Source organism: Haliaeetus leucocephalus, unplaced genomic scaffold (assembly GCF_000737465.1).
Source record: "Haliaeetus leucocephalus isolate CR32 unplaced genomic scaffold, Haliaeetus_leucocephalus-4.0 Scaffold101, whole genome shotgun sequence".
Classification (NCBI taxonomy): Eukaryota; Metazoa; Chordata; class Aves; order Accipitriformes; family Accipitridae; genus Haliaeetus; species Haliaeetus leucocephalus.
Window position 1 is genome coordinate 1,185,656 of NW_010972537.1, and position 17,115 is coordinate 1,202,770.

Below are 17,115 nucleotides of genomic sequence, written 5' to 3' on the forward strand. Positions count from 1 at the left end.
TGAAAACCTAAATGAACTTACTGAGCAGACCAAGTGGCTCAAGAGGTGCCCGAGAGTCAAACCTTGATCTGATGCAGAATTTATTCAGAACTGAACAGCCAGGTTAGGGCTTGTGAACCATGGCACAGTCTGTGTGCTGTTCACAGGACAGTTATAGTAGTGGAGACTGGTGAGCTGGGAACTCAAAGAGAAAGGTGTGGACCAGGCTGGTAAACACAGATATTCCCTACTTTTTTTTTTTTTTTTCATAAGGAGATGTTGGAAGAACATTATTTTTCAGGTTGAGAGGGTCTGTGTTCAGCCTCAGGGGACCTGTTCCACAACAGTTTACGTTCCTGGATTGTGCTCGAGGAAGAGGATGAAGAAGTGAGGAAGGCTCCAGATAATCAGGGTAGAAGCAATGAATAAAAATTAAATATCAAGAAATACTGAGCAAATATGGATGGGCAAAAAGAGAAGGGGACAAAAAGCCGGAGTTCAAAGAAAGAAGTGCCCTTCTCGTGGCCTCAACGATATGCAGAGGGGCCTGAGGTCAGGTTCAAGGACTGCCCGTGACAACGCAGCTCCTGTGTTTCCCTTGACAGACGGTGATCCAGCTGGGGAACGTGAGCATCCCTTCTGCTGTCGAGGTCTGGGGGAGTCAAAAGCGGTTCCCTACTCGCTACGTGGAGGCTCGTCTGCCTGATCGGAGGGGCAGCGAGGGGACGAGGGGAAGCGGCCGGGACCCTTGTTCATTGTTCCTCAACTCTCCTGCTCCCTGCGTGCTTCATTCCCTTGGGCAATGCTGCAGTCACTGTGCTGGGTATTTAAAGAAGGCTGCAAGGGGCCTGGCGATGGTCCTCACCGGCAGAGTCACACCAGCCTTGTGGTCTTTGCTTGGAGCAATTTGGTGCCTCGTCTCAAACATGGACGTTCAGCCTAGGTGAAGGATTTCAAGGGACAGACTGGGAAAGTCTCCCTGGAAGAGTCTCTGGGGAAATGCGATAAGCTACCTAGTGACGATGAGGAGGGTCATTACTGGGTTTAACCCATCAGGGATCAAGAGTCCGCTTCTGCCTTTCCCCGCTCACCGACCATTTGAAGAGAGTTCCTTTATAAGGACCTCAAGTGCGATAACATTTGAGGAGAAGGACTATGAGGGGAAAGGCAGAGGCTGGAGGTTTAGGAAAGATTTAACGGGTAATTTTGAAGAGTATCAGGTCTAGCTTTGAAGCTGACCCTGCTTTGAGCAGCCGAGCGGGTTGGATCAGAGGTTTGAAGGGCAAATATGAATTATTATTTGATTCCATGCTTCTATGTGAGAAGTGTGATTCCCCCCCCCCATTCTCTTTTAGGACATTTACTGAAGCAGCCAGCAAAATAAAGACTTCGATAAGGAAGTGCAAGAGAGAATTGTTCTTGTTAATACCCAATACTGACAAGTGTGATATCAATAAAAAGAGGAAAATGAAGTGTTCATAGCATCATAGTTGCAAAAAAATGACTTGCTAAATTTTCTGTCCCAGACACAGCTTTTGGTTAGAACATGCGTGCTCAGGTATAGTCCTAGGCAACTGGACAGCAACCCTTTGAAAAGAGAAAGAACACCTTGTCAAGGGCAATGGGTCCTGAGAAAGTCTTCAAAACTACTGCATTAATGATTCTATACACACACATAATGCAGAATCAACAGCTTTATAAAGAAGTATCAGGTCATTCAAGCAACATTCACCAGCTTTCTTTATCTAAGCAGTTTTATAGCCCTAATGAGTACAAAACAAGCACGTGATTCCTTCAGGATCACCAGCTCCTCTCTACATCTCTCTCTTCTTATGCCTGCTTTCAAGTTAGGCGCCTGCAGATGGTTATTAATAATCATTTCTACTTTGACAACCGCATTCAAAGTCTCAGTCAATACTGGGACTTCATTTTGGCAGACACTGCACCAACACGGAGAGGAGGGGACAGACCCCAACGTGAAGAGTTTTCAACTGAAATGAATGGCTGGTGCTAAGGCTAACAGAGAAACAGAGAATTTGTCCAATGCCCTGCAGAGCACATCAGAAAACAGGCCATGAACCTCCTCACTGTTCCTATGGGCTTTCAACAGATAAAAAAATTTTGCCACATATAGTTATTTTGCATACTTAAACCAAAGGTTTTAGGCTTAAATCAGGCTAAGTCAGAAGACTTGTATAGCTTGGATGTGGAATGTGACATGACCAACATGTACTGTGGCATAATGGCTTTGCACCTTTTCAGGGATATACAGAGCTGTGAGGTAGTCTTCAAATGGAAGAAATTATATTCCCATCACCAGAACAGAAAATTTAATTTTAAGGTGAAATAGTGACTGATTCTGCAAAGGTGGGGAGGACAAAGGGATAGCCCAATAAGATATTTTCATTTATAGCTTCCACAATTCTATAAAATGGACATGTCTTAAAACTCCTCATTAGTTCCTTTCTTCAAGAGAAGAAATATTCACAAATTATCTGTCATTAAGTCCTCAGCACTGTCCACACACATATCTTAGAGCCAAATTCAGTTGTCACTGACCTGTTCCACTCGGATATCAAATTCTCCATTCACCTTCTTCCCCTGGAAATATTTGGCCCTGCAGAAGAAATGAGAGACACAAACATGGTTAAAGAAGATTTTTGGCTTTCGTTACATACTGCTTATGCATTTCCCTTTTTGCTGAAGAATTTCTATCCGGGTCACAGCATGTTTTCCTAATTCCTATCTTCTGTCAGCTTTCTGTTCTCCAGGAGAAAACTGCCAAGCCAGATGAAAACCACATTGGAAAGTTCCTTCAAGGCTTGTGACTTTTTCATTTTATTTTCAAACTGAAAACCAAATGCTCTCCTAAATGTTTTCCAGAGCAACAATTCTAATCAATGATTCCTTGCTATATCTCATTTAATACTCAATCTTTATTCTTTAAAAGAAGGAGAGCAACATATGGCACGGCATTGGAAACTTCTTTTGGTGTTGGGCAGGGATCTTTATCATCACAGCTGAAGTACTTGTGAAGCCTATTCTCTTGCTCTCTTGCTGCAGAGCTGCTTTTCAATTGTTTGTCTTTCTGCTATTGATTTAGAGAAACAGTATCTGCATCTACAGCGTCACTAATGAAGGATCTTTTCCCTTGAACCGAGAAACTGTGCTTGCTTTGGAGTTGAACAGTGTCATGAGAAGGACATACACCTTCCACCACCACTGCTCCTAGTTGCCTACACTATGCAGACAGCAAAGGACTTCCAGAAGGATTGGTTGTTCAGGAGAGAGGAAGGCTGACCGTAGTGTTGGAGCAGAAAGCATAGGAAAAGGGCAGGCAGTTTTAGCTTTTTTATTCATATTTCTGTATAATGCCCCTTATATTGATAAGTCAACAGGGAAATTGCAAATATAATTTCCCCTGCGAATATTTCTCCCCAATTCTTCCCCTTGCCAAACAAGCTTGACAGAAGAAAATATGAATTTATTTTCTCAGACCTCCCCCCTAAAACTTCAGGAAGACCATGTAGGTTCCAAAAAGTTCTATTTGGAAAGCATTGAAAACACAGTTAAGCCCTGCAAGAGCTGTTTCCAGAGACAAAGTAACTCTCTGCATTCTGTTTCCAATTGGCAAAGAGAGGACAGAATAAAGAAGTAAAGGAAAATGAGGGGAAGCCGTCTTTGCTACCTATTTTATAGTATTAGCAAAAAAAAAGAAGCTGGCTCACATTTTTACTATGTGTCTATTTGTTCCAATAAAAAAGGAGAGACAGTAGGAAGGCAATTTTCCCCATGGCTGAAACACACCAGTTTTCAGCTGAATACTCCCCTCCCCCCAGAAATGTGAAATGTAAATAAAAAAGTTGTTTTGTTTTGTCAATCTGGCTCAAAACCAAATCAAAAGTTTTCATCTTATTAGAAAAAGACATAAAAAAAGTCAAAAGTTTTCTCCTTCATTCTAACAAGGGTATCTGAAGGCTGTATCACATTTCCCTTCCCAGACAGCCCATCCATCAGCATGGTGCTAATAAGACTTCTGCATAGATGTCAATGAGGGACAGCGTAGCAGCCAGGTGTGACCAAGACCAAGGGGCTTGAACAACCCCTGTCCAGTATAAAAAGAAGAGCTCTGGCCATTTTCCCCCGGCTTTTTAGAATTTTCGACTGTTGCATTAAAAAAAGCAACTCAGCAGACAAGCTGAGACATCATGCCTCTAACAATAAACAGGAACGCAAAATGCGCTTAATAATTCCATCATATTTCTGGAGGCACGGCTCTAGAGGGTTTGGCAACATTCCTCACTCCTAAACATTGGGGATATTGCTGGAACCAGTGACTTCTCAAAAACTGGAATAAGCTTTAAGTGGGCCCACAGGAACTGGTCTGAAATTTGAGGCCCACTATTTACTGGTACAAGCTTGTTTTTATTCCCAGCACACTCATAATGTATACTCCTTACCCACATTTATGAAACACACTTCCTCCCTCTATGGCCTCTCCTCTTTGCCGACCAGCTGGTTGCAAACTCCTTGGTGCTGCTTTGCTTCAGCTCGTAATGAAGTGTGATTAACCACAGTCTTCAGCCCAGTACAGATGGAGCAAAGAGGCTTCCACTGCCTAGTCCAGGAAATTAGCCTTCACACGCTTAAAAATTCCTCTCTCCCATCTCTCCGGTACTGGCTCTGCTCATGGATGGTCACACAGAGGGCACAGCCAGCGTCAGGACTCATTGGAGCAGAGCAAGGGACCTCAACTTAGACACTGTGTGACGTCTCCTTCTTAGCCCTCTTTCCACACAGGTCTTATCCTGTGCCTCAGATAATTTTCTTTTAACAGCACAATATATCACTTTCTTTCAAAGGCAGTCCCCCAGGAGGGTTAACCTGCTCCGAGTGGCTCTGAAGACTACAGGTGCTAAGCAATTTGCAGCCAAATATTTTGGTCAGCCCATCATTTTGACACAGCCCAGGGTAAGAATGAAACACTTCTTACTGAAACATCTCTGAAATGGATGGAGTGATGTTTTCAATTTGCACCTGGGGTTTTGGAGCCCCTGGGCAGTAGAAGCTATCATGTTGAGATGAAAAATGGCTTTAGCCTCACCCCTGAACCCCTGAAACTTCAAGCAAGCTGGAATCATTGCTGATGCTATGGAAACATCACGATGCCTCCATTGCAAGAGGGAAGAGTCTTTTGGTCAGTACTGTGCAACATATTAAATGGCTTCTGGTCCCTCCAGCGGACGTGAGACGGAGGAAAGGAAGACCACGCTGCTCTGGTGGGGATGCAGGAGAAAGATAGATTGATGTTTCTGGCAGGTGAGACCGTGCAAGACATTTGTGGATGCTCTGTGCCCCAAAACCACCTGAGCAAGGCTCTTCCAGACCGCCGCTTAGGAAGTGACACGCGGCAGGGTTATCGAAGCAGCTTGTAGGGGGGCTGGGGAGCAGCACCCAGAAGACCAGTCAAAACTCTTTCTGGGGAGCCTCAGAAGTGTCCCCGCGCACCTCCAGTGCACCAGCGATCAGAAGAGCGGCTCATCGCCCCGGGAGGGGGCTGTCTGGCATCCCCCAGCTTGGGACACTGGGCAAAGCACTGGCCACAGAACCCCCCTCTTGTCCCGGGCAGCCTGCAGCACTGACCACCGCTTGGTTGGCCATCCCTTTATTTTAAAGCACGTCAGATGTTCAACCCGCCAGAACACAGTGTTATAATTTGGCTAGGCAGGGTGCAGATGGGGTGGTGAGGTTGCTGTGATCTCAGTAAATGAGCACGTAAACATGTTTTGACTGAAGAAAACGGCAGGGCCATGCTCAAGAGCAGTTCCTGGGTGGGATTTACAGCGCTAGGCAATGCATTTAAATGTAGCCGCACCGGCTGGGAGGGAGGAAGCACCATAATAAACAGGCAAATGTCTGCCCTGGCTTCCAGGGAGCAAACTTGCCTTGAAGTGCTCCCTCTTTGTGATGAAGAAGCCGCATGCTCTGGAAAAGGACATATTTTCTGGGTGTAAGGGCATCAGACAAACATAACTTCTGCTTTCTGCCTCAGTCCTGACATGATTACAGGGCCACAAGAAACCTGATACCTCTTCTTATGAAGTAATTTGGAAAGAATAAAAGCTTATTTTCCAGAGCTGCCATGAAACAGTCCCAGCCTGCCTCAGTGACCGTGGCTGGAGGAAGCATATACACAAATTTCTGTCAGATACGGAGTGTATCATTAATAGCAGCAGGGAAAAATAAATGATCAATTCACCTCCAATTACCTACATACAAGCTAATTCAGAGAAAGTCCATGTATAACATTAGCGCCCTTAGGTGTCTGCAAACATCTCTGTAAGCAAGGAATGCCAGCACTGATCGAAGACCGCAAACACACCTGTAAGACACTCGAATACCAGAGTTTATCCCTCTAGTGTCACCGACAGCTGGGACAGCTTGTATTGCACGTATTGCATGCAAGGGCTGCCTGAATTGGCGTGCTCCCCTGCACCTTTGTACTAATGCCTGTAGTCTGCAAACACAGGGGTTCAGTCCTCATGGGGCATGAAGTTCCCCCATCGAAGCCTCGCGTGCCACCAGGCCCAGGGGAGGTAGAGCTGGGCCAGTGGGCTACCAGTATGGGACCTGGGGCCAGTGGGCTACTGGTACGGGAGCTGGGGCCAGCCTACACCGCTGTGCTGCTCCTGCACCGTGGGGAAACACGGCGCAAGAGAAGCAACTCCCACACGTAAAACGGGAGCTTCCAGAATTGGCAGCGAAGGGCCAAAACTCACAGGCTGCTTCTGTAAGGAGAGCACAGATCATCTTGCAATTTCTGTCTGTATGCTAAAATAACCAGTTGCATCTGCCTTGTTCCCTTTCTGCTTTACAACAAAAGTAGGTCCAATGAGTGCTCAACCCATCAGCCAATACGCGTGCTCAGCACAGGAATCCAGGAGAAGCTATTTGTGCAGAGCTTGTACTGTCTCTCCTGGAGTTATTTCTTCTCTCTTCCTTCTGATTTTTTTCCTCTCGGTGCAAAGAAGCATATCCAAGCTGCTTAAGAGGACTGCTTCAATGTTTTCCTCTGGATCTGTGGGAAACAGAGACATTAGGGATGCAGCAGGGGACTGCACAGCTTCTGCCAGGCTGGAAAATGCTCTGCCCAGGTGAGGAATAGGAAAAGATGCCCAGGTATTAAGCATCAGCTAGAGAAAGTGCCCAAGGAGCTCTTCACCAGGTACAGTGCCACTAGACAGCAGCCCATGTAAGAAAAGCATCGGGAAGGGAGTAGCCAGGAGGGACACGAGATTTGAAGTGATCGTGATGGCCTGGTGGAGGGCAGTGATTCAAAGCTTAAAGCTGTTCCTGCAGGTCCATTAGCTGGGCAAAGCAGAGATTGTGACACATTATACAGCTTTGAAGACAGGCTGGCATTTTGTATTAAATTCAGAGGACTTCTTCAGGGTATCCTGTAAAATGGCTCCTGTATGAAGCAATTTTCTAGGATAGATAGAGATCAAAGAAATATAGCTCAAATCTTCCTGTGAGAGACCTCAGGGGAGCTGATGTAGCAAATGTAATTGCAATCACTGGTAGTGTGTCTTGGGGTAACTGGGAAGCCATCCTTCAGACAAACAAGTAAGCCTAAGCCCAAATCCCCCGTGATGTAAACGAACCCAGGTACTTTTTGGGGAATCACTGTTAGACAGGGGCCTTGGGCTACAAACTCAGGAGCAGGCTTGTACCTTCACCCCAGAAATGGGCTAAGTATCTCCGAGAGCGTGCCAAAGAGGGGCACTGGGATATCGTCACGGTAAATTCCTCCAAATCCTCTGACTGAGCTTGTGCCTCTGGAGCAAGACACGACAAGCAAAGCAAGCCAAGCCACGCTTTGGATGGAGACTACTACTCATCTGGAGTGGAAAGCAGCCTTTTCCACCCTGCGGAGGGGCCAGAGCAAAACATGCTGAGGAGAGGGGAAACGTGCGGGGCTCTTGGGGAGGGGTGGAAGAAAGAGGGAGAGAAATGGTGAAGAAGAGACGTGGGTAAATAAACCAAAAGGGATCCATGGGCAAATTCAGGAATTATCCGAATTATTTCCCTGGAATCACATTAGACATATTTCTCTCAAGGCCCTTGGGAAAATAAGGGATGTAATTTCTTTCTGGATCAGCCTGGAAGAGGCGAGGCTGAAGCCCCCTGGATTGGGTGGGGGGGGACCTCGGGGAGGGGGTTAGCCACTGTACGAAATCCCCGTGTCAAAGGGCCTGGGGGCCCAAGTGATGCACAAGGCACTCACTGTATGTCCGCATTGTCTCCTTCATAAAAGGGGCTGGGACTGGGAAAAAGGAGACAGTTTCCAGGATACTGGCCAGCAGCCGCTGGAATGCCCCGACCCCCCCAGCCCCTACGCACTATAAAGGCAGTGGGAAGGGAAAGGGGGAGGAGAGATGCATCTGTGCCCTTTTTTCTTCAGGGGTGAAAACAAGGAAGGTTTTCCTTTCAGGGGCCAGCCCTCAACCCCTTCACCGCTTCTCCCCAGTTTAGCAATTCCCAGCTGCAAGTAGTAAGGACTTTGGAGATGGTCAAGTCCCGACTGCCCAGGGCATAGGGAAGAGAAAAATCACTCCAGAAATGTCGAGGTCTGCAAACGGCTGGAGCTTTTGTCCATATCTGCTTTGGCCCGGAGACCTTTATGCACTGTTCAGCTGTGGGATGGACTGGTTGGTAGTTAATATTTATGCTGAGAGAGTACCTTGGGGCAGGGGTTGTCAGGATGCTAAAGAGGGTGGATAAGCACGATGGATGTGCGCTTTGACACCTCAGAAAAACAAGGTCTGAATTACAGGTTAAGCGGACCAGAGGCAAGTGCAGAAAGAAGGAAAGGGTACCCACGCCGTGTGGACAGACAGGGAAGGACCAAGAGGTGAATCTAAGTTTTTGGGTTGGGTCAAAAGGTAACCCTAAATACACTGAGACTTTGCCAGGAGCTCCACAAAAGTTTCAGCTCCAGCCCCAGGGTGCAGTATCGCTGTGCTCAGCCCCGTGCCACCCCCAGGGTGAGATCATCTTGCTGTCGGTGCCGATACCAGTACCTGGCTTACTGGAGCCACCGAATCGAGAGCCAGCTCCGCTGCAGGTAGGTCCTCGGTGTCCAAGGTCGGGCCGTGGGAACAGACCGCCTTTGTTGCCTTCTGGGAAGAACCACAAGCCCCAGCCCGCTCTGGTTCCCGTAAAACAGCCCTCGAGGTGTTATTAGTTATGGGATCGCATCAAGGAAAGAAACGCCTCTCCTGAAGAGGTTTGTATCGGGCTGTGACGGTGGTGGTGTTTTGGGTTTTGGGGTTGGTTTTTTTTTTTTTTTTTGGATAAAGGAAGTCCTCGTGGTGAGGTCCTTGATGAGGTCTGATGTCCCACCCTACAGGGCTGGAGGGATTTTCTTGGCTTGAACGCACACAGAAAAGGAAGCTTTGGGGCAGGAAGGGAGAAGGTTTTTTTTTTTAAAATCTTCTTTTGTGAGTCCTCCCTTTCTCTCAGGGAACTGAAGGCCTGTTTTCGGGGGAGACCTGGGTTGGCAAGCCACCAGCACTTTAACGATCGCAGAGACAACCATTCAGGCCGCTCTTTCTATTCAAGGAACTGTGGAGTCCCACACAATACTGGCCTCCCAGCATCTTCCTGTGCCCCCTCCCACTCGTCAAACAGGGGTAATCAAAGCCACCACCCCCCCAAGAGAAGAAACACTAGTTAGTGAAGCGCTATTGCTTTTGGGCACGGCTTTTTGTGCTTCTCCGAGCTGTCAGGATAAGAAGGACACTTTGCTGTAGGTCTGGTCCCCCACCCAGGCTACATCGCGGTCACATTCCTCCCGGCCACAAGGAGCTTGGGGGGGGGAGCGGTGGGTGGAGGTGGGGGGCTGCTTGAAGTACAGCGTGAGGCAGCAATTTTCTTTTGCGTATTATCAAAATAGTATGTCTCTGGAACGTTTCCACGTTGCTAAATCTAGATGGGATGGCCTAGGAGCTGTTTGCGAGGGGTATCATTTTGTTGAGGATTGGGCAATATTTTATTCCAGCCCACTCCTGCCCTCCCTGAACCTGAGGAGCAGGGGAACCAGGCTAACTCCAACCAACGCTAAGGCAGGGCTGCTGGCTTGCAGGCAGAAGAAATCTGGCTCACAAACCTTGAGAAATACATCTGAGGGAGTTTTTTTTATCTTTTTAATATGTACGGGACTAGGCAGGACATTCTGAGGTTAAATTCTATGCATTTATAGGAACTCTGGTAAAGCAATTAAGGTCCCAGATTTGACTTGCATTAGCATATTTATAACCTGGTGGGGAATGCTTTCCATATTCCTTGTGTCTATTTTTGTAATGATACTAATCCTTTACATTTCTGTATCACCTTTCATTTAAGAGCACTAGATCCCAAGTTGCTTTACATATGCAGGACAAAAATACAGGCAGACATGATGGTGATATAGCTAAAAAATTGGAAAACGACATGATAAATGCAATTTATTCAATATCTTTGACAGCTTTACCTCCTTTTCACCCCAATGCCTGTATGCTACGGAATACAGAAACTCTTCATGCTGCCTCAAAGCATGTGTGCGCGTGCACACAGACACACATTTAAGACAAACTTGCCTCCTCTTTCCCTAAAGGAAGAGAAATATTCAGTCCTGGGTAGACATGGCTAAACAATGAAAATGTAAGGTTTTTAGCCAGATTTGTGAAAATTTTACTTTTAAGTTTTTTTTCAAATTATAGCCACATAGTTGCACATAACTTGTGAAACCTTAAAAGGTCACACCTGTATAATAAAAGCTAATTCATAATCCTTTATTGTCAGTTACCACCACGTTAGATGATTTTGGTCTTCTTATCAGGAAATATAGACAAAACTTCGCAGTTTAACCTGCAAGTTTCTGAGGTCAAACTTGAAGTATCAATTCTGAATAAAATAATAATAAAGATAAATGATAATGAAGTCCAAAGCCAAAAGCTAGTCCAAACCTTCCCATTATATTTAAATGAGTTAGGTACAGAGATATTCCTCTGAATGGGAGCCATAGTATATAATCTTCAGCCTACTGAAAGCATGAAATTACTCAAGACACTCATTGAATATTTTTGAAAAGGAGTTCCTTGCAAAAAAATTAGGATTTAGGAAGTCCCATGTTACTAAAATTCAGTATTAGACTTATTATTGGACCAGTTACATTTTTTGGACAAATGACATATTTGAGGCTCAATATTGTCATGTACTATCAGAAGTAAAAATAGTTTTATTTTAATAAAAAAGGCTTGATAATTTCCTCTGAACAGTATAAAACAGTAATCCTGTCAGGTCAGTCCATAATTAGAACTGAATCATTACATTATTGTTATACAAAGGATCATTTCAGATGTATTAAGAGGATTTCATTCAGTATTAATCACAGTTTTTCTTTTCCTTCGTCTTTAAATTTTTGGAGACAGTATGTTCAGGCAGATTTGGCTGTAAAGTAAATGGGAAAATAATAATGCAGTTTTGTGTCTCCTAAAATACCTCCTGTGGCTTTTTTTTTTCCCCTGTGAAACATGGCACGATCCTTGCGTGTAGAACTGCTGCACATAGGGCACAAGTATTTTGTGCAAGACAGCGTGTAACACTGTTAGCACTTGAAACAGCCTGAAATGTGGACAAAACACACCGATGGCTCTGAAAAGTGACATGAGCTATTTCACAAATGCAACCAAGATACGTAACAAATGCAACAAGAACAACTTTGTTATGCTGTCTGGTCCAAAAAGCAATGTTTTTAGCATATGTTGTTAACCGGAGCCTTAGCTGTTCTTGATCACTTCCCAAATAAGCTGTTTAAAAACGAAGCATTAGGCTAGAAAGCTGAGCGCTTTCGCAGAGGATGGGGGTTAACAATTCACAGTACTAAATCCTGTTTGATCTGCTGAGAAATTCAGCCCAGCAGGAGCATGATTTTACTTAATAGCCTGTCAGGCAAGGAAGTTGCCAGAGGTGGGATGTTTTCCTCCTGGCTGAGGTCGGGCTGCCGGAGCTGGCCCATCTGCCATCACATGGAGTCCTGCCATTCCCGTTCCTCACGGTCCCGCTCCCTTTTGCTGTGCTTTTGCACGTGCGCACGTGTGCGTGTGTTCACGTCCGAGCTCCTTTTTTTCTGGCAGCTGCTGTAGGTGAGTTGTGGATGCGTTTTTGGAAGTCTCCCAAGGCACAGACACTCCCAGCCCACAAGAAGGTGCCCCATTCTCCAGGTGGAGGCTACCCAGGTGAGATAAGTGCCATTAATGACCGAAGAGAAGCAGAGTTTTTCCCTCATGTGCTGATGCACAGACACATTCACTGCTGTGGGTGCCTCGGAGGACTGCCTGCCAAAGCCAAGAGCACGAGGGAGCCGTACAGATAGCGTTCTCCTCTCGTGCACATCCTACATGTGGCAGATTCACCGTGTGCTTCCTTGCAATGCGCTAGAGCAGGGTGTTGGAGAAGGATGGAAAATTTGTCAAAACGTTGCCACTTTAACAGAAAGCTGGGTGAGTTCCCTTGCTTTTAATAGAACGTACCTTTCTTTTACTGCTGCTAATGCAGAAAGCAGCTGATCGTATTCTGTGGGGCTCAAGTTATTTTTATAATACTTTGTCTTTGGAATAAACAAGAGCATATTGCATGTCAGGAGTGGTAAGGATTTTATGGAGAAAGACAGGCCATGGATTCCCATGGATGGTCTTTGCTTCCTCCAGACATCTGAGAGAAGTTGAGTGCTGTGCTGTACCATCAGAGACATAGTAGCTCCTTAAAAATAGTCACTTTAAAAGTGCATTCAACATGCGCTCGCCTATTTGCGTTGCTGGAGCATTTCATCATGCACTTGTGCAACACCTTGTCCTAATCCACAATTGCCGCTCTTTGCCTCTGCTGTAATACAAACAGTAGTGATAAATTAACGTCTGGCTTGGCAATATTGCTAGTCTCCAATTATGAGAAAGTGTTTTCTTTTAGAGAAGAGAAATCAAATGGCAGATTCCACTGTCTCTCACCCTTCCTGTCTGTGAACAAGCTAGTCCTTGTTGTAAACCCCATGTAACTTGCTGCGGGGGAGGAGACATTGTGGAAGCCCCCCGCCCTTAAAATAAAGGTAGTGCTTTAGTTGTTATTTCTTGGGGATCTTTACTAGCAGAGTTAACTCTTTCAAAAGGAGAAGGAAAGGATTTCTTGAAAACCAAATACAAAGGTTTCACAAGTAGCAAGAACCAGAGCAGGCAGAGGTTAAATGCATTGCAAACACGATGCTTCTTCCAACCCCAAAATCACCAGCGCAGAAGTAACAATAGGTTGTTGTTCACCCTCCAAAGCCTGAGACTGTTTGCCTACATGATGCAGAGTGGACAGCCAGAATCCCTGGATAACCAGCCTCTTCAGCTGTGCTCTCACAAGGCAAACACTGCTGCCTCGGGACGGTCAGCTTGAGCTCACGTTAACACCCTGGCTGAGACCAGGAAGATGACTGGCATTGCTCAGAAGTACCTTACCAAGAATAAACATCCACAAAGCCATGGAGCCACTGCTCTCAAGGGCTCACTGAGTTTCCTGGAGACACAAAAATCAACTGCCAAGTAGCACTCCTGGCCTACTGGAGTGGTAGCACTGGTATGCTCTCTCAGAAAGGACCACATACTACTTTCAGGCTGGGAAGTTTCTAGGCATGTGTTTCTGTCCATGCTACAAAGAGCCATGGAAATCTCTGGCAGACAAGGGTTAGTAATGCTCTTTCCTGGGTTTTCATGTCATACATATGTCAGGATACAGTCACGATGCATACAATAATTTTGTTCAGTGCCCTCACAACCTCAGGCAGAGGGAAGGCAGGGAGCCTTTGCAAGCAGCGTTATTTGGTGTCCACGAGCCTGTGGATAGAGGCAGAGAGCTGGGACGAATGAAAGGGGTCCCCCATCATGTGTAGAAACTGCTGAGTTACAGACAGTAGAGGGATAGCCTACACAGCAGGATACGCGGAGTGCTTACACGTGAGCGGAGGAGTGAAGACAGCACGGGTAGCCGTACCTCCTCTTTATATCTCCCAGCTGCTGCTCCTTGGGCAAGCTCAGCTCACAGACCACGAAGCCTGCATGACAGAACAGCAGCTGGGAGATATAAAGGCAGGGATTTGAGCGCAGTGAGTATTTTAAGACATGAAAACACTGCGACAGAGTCCAACCCCTCCTTGTCCTTTCCCCTGCCCAGACTACCTTCAGCACCATTAATCTCAAGAAAAAACTAGATTGGCCTTTGAGCTAGGGCTTTCCTCTCTGATTACAGTGTTTGCACTAAGCAGTGCCGGCTAAGCCCCAGATGCTAGAGCTCTGCATTAGAGGCCCTCCCATCCCCAGCTGGAGGATGCTATGTTAAGGGACTGCCACCTGGCAGCATCTTCAAGGAACTGCAAAGACGCCAAGCAGAGACGGAGGTTGGTGAGGTTGGTGACCATCAGCCTGCTGGGACACTTGCAGGTGCACCGGGGAAGGAGAGATTAGGGTTGAGCCAGACTGGTGTTGCCAACCGAACTATCTGGCATTAGGAGGCTGCTACTGTAAGAAAAAACACTATGCCGGTGAAACGTTTGATAGACAACCACCTTATCGGGGACTTGCCCACTCAGTTAAAAAGTTGTTTTTCCTTTGAGAAAAATCCCACCGTTTTCCCTCTCTTACTTCAAGTTGGCTCGAGAAAGCCTGACCTAGTTGTACTCAGTCATTGTGCCTTTTTGGCTAAGAGCTAAGCTCTTGCTTTTTGAAGATACAGCCAGGGAGGCAGGTCCCACCTTGTCCCCACTCTCCTGGGAAAGCAGAGGTGACGACTTCACTGAAGAGTAGTGTTGGATGAAAAGAACAATAAAATAATCTCCCTTGGCCAAGATCTGCTAACCCAACTTCTTTCATTTTGAAATCTTCAATATGGTCCCCTTGCCTATGCTACCCTTTCCTTTTTTTCTGTGTTGTGACAAGCTGGCAGACAAAACAATAAGCATCTCCTCAACACATGCTCAAGATTTTCCCCCAAATAGGTCTCTTGGCCATCTTGCCTAAAGCTTTCTAAACCAGCTGACTTTGAAAGGGAGCACACTGCAAGCAGTAATTTCTCTAGCATTTTGGAAGACTTTAGTTCTCCTATCATTTGGAAAGTGTCCTCTGCTGCCCAATATCACAGGAAACAAACTTCCAAACTTTTGTTTGTAAACAGAGACCTGCATCAACAAGGCAAATTTGGGGCTTAGGTGAGCCTGACAGTCTTTTGCCAATACCCACTATGCTTAGCAAATAAAGGGCCCTTGAGCAGCAAATGAACTCTAGTCATTACTATTAGTAGTAGTAGGCTTGGGTTGTCTTTTATTAATTTATGTACAAATTTGTACACAGGGAAAAGCTCAAGAGAGAGAAAGCTGGAGAGAGGAGTCCCTTTTCACTTCTGGAGCCAGCACAAACAGTAGGTTAAGGTCCTGAACCACATCACTAACATACCTTCAGCTGTGACCTCTTAGGACCATCGCTCGATGTGACAGCTCAGCTAAGCCTGCTGAGCCAAAAATGCCCTATGTATGCTCATACATTGAGGCTATGAAGAAGTTTGTCAATGAGTACCAAATGAACATTTTTTTCAAGAAATATATGAGAAAAGCCTACTCTGCCATTTAGGCAGGTCATTGGACAGACACCAACCTAGAGCCAGAGTTGGCGACCTAGATGTGAAAGTATCTGTGTACCCCCCTGCAGATGCCCTGTGCTTCCCAGATCCCTCTCACCTCCCAAACTTCGTGGAGCTGAATTCAACAGAGAGGACCGTGATGACTTACCAGTCTGTGTGCGCGTCATCAATCACCAGCAGGATCTTGGGTTTCTGGGCCACAGGCGGTGTGGGGCTGGCTGAGTGGTCAATTAGTCCTGCAGCCGCTTGTGTGGTTTGCTTCATGGCACTGGAGATGGAGCTGAAGATGCTGGTGCCAGTAGAGGAAGAGAGCGAGGGCTGCGGTGGCTGCAGGTGCTTTCTCTCCATGGCAGGAGAAACTGGGGAGCTCGTGGAATTGTCAGGGCGCTGCAAGTCCATCATGTAGCCGTTGGGCAAATTTGCCACAAAACTACTGTCTGAGAGACGCCTCCGGAGGAAATTCATTGTTGCAGTGTTGTGTGGGAACCTTCTCAGCAAGAGCGCGGCTGGAGAACAGCGTCACTGGTCCCGGGGAACGTTTCCGTGTGTGTGTAGGGTACCTTCTTGCTGTCCAGGTAGGCAGGCTTTCCCCCTTGAAATCCTGCTGGAGAAATATGCCTTAGTTTTTCAGCAATATTTTCTTTCTCTCCTGTGGGAAAAGAATAAAAGACATATATATCAGATACATAACGTGAGTCTGAGATAAGAAAATCACCTTTGGCCTTTTAAATGGGTACCTTAATCAACAACGAGAGGAAAAAGGACTACTGGTTTCTATGCAGTATGCTACACTGGTACAGCCAAACAGATAGGACAAAGCATATTTCGTGGCACTCTCTCATCCCAAAACATTTTCCGGTCAGGGCAGACTACTTTGCACTAGTTTAGGGGCTAACAATTCTATAACTGTTCACCGTGGGGAAAGAAAAATTATTCTGACCATAAATGTTAATTTTCAAAAGAGAGACAGCTTATTTCCTGTATTTTGTGTGTTGGAAATAACACATGGTTGTTGCAGAGTAACCAGCAAATGATCCAACAGGGTAAAAAGTTGTATCATCTTTGGCAGGCTTGTAAGCAAGGCTCTGAATTTAAGGAACAAACATCCTAAATTGAAATAGCTTGTAGAAAATAAATAGTGGAAAAATCCCCATACACATCTTGATCAAGTTCAGTGGCAGCTTCAAACTACTCGCTTCTGTCCCTGCTGCTCTCGGCACTGAAAATTAGATTTTGAGCCAGGTGCATGCTGGTGGTTGCTAGACATAGCAGACTACCTGATTTTACAAGTTCACTTGTAGGATTTTTGCAGGTACTCAAAACTAGAAGTTTGGCTGTCTAATCTTCACATACTTTTTTTTTTTCCTGTTGTTGGGTTTTCTGTTTTGTTTTAAGAAGAAAGGTCTTTTACTCTGCTCATCTTTT

The 17,115-nt window shown here is 45.9% G+C and overlaps 1 protein-coding gene across 2 annotated transcripts in view; it reads right to left on the reverse strand.

Moving 5' to 3' along the window:
* Nucleotides 1–16,155, reverse strand: part of SYN3 (synapsin III) — a 177,267-nt gene extending 161,112 nt beyond the window's left edge. For both annotated transcript variants that reach the window (XM_010585368.1, XM_010585369.1), the window contains exons 1-2: nucleotides 15,839–16,155; nucleotides 2,539–2,596 (exon numbers count right to left, since the gene is read on the reverse strand). In XM_010585368.1, coding sequence (XP_010583670.1) covers nucleotides 2,539–2,596; nucleotides 15,839–16,155 — 375 coding nt within the window. The remainder of the gene's footprint in view (nucleotides 1–2,538; nucleotides 2,597–15,838) is intronic.
* Nucleotides 16,156–17,115: the final 960 nt, after the last annotated feature.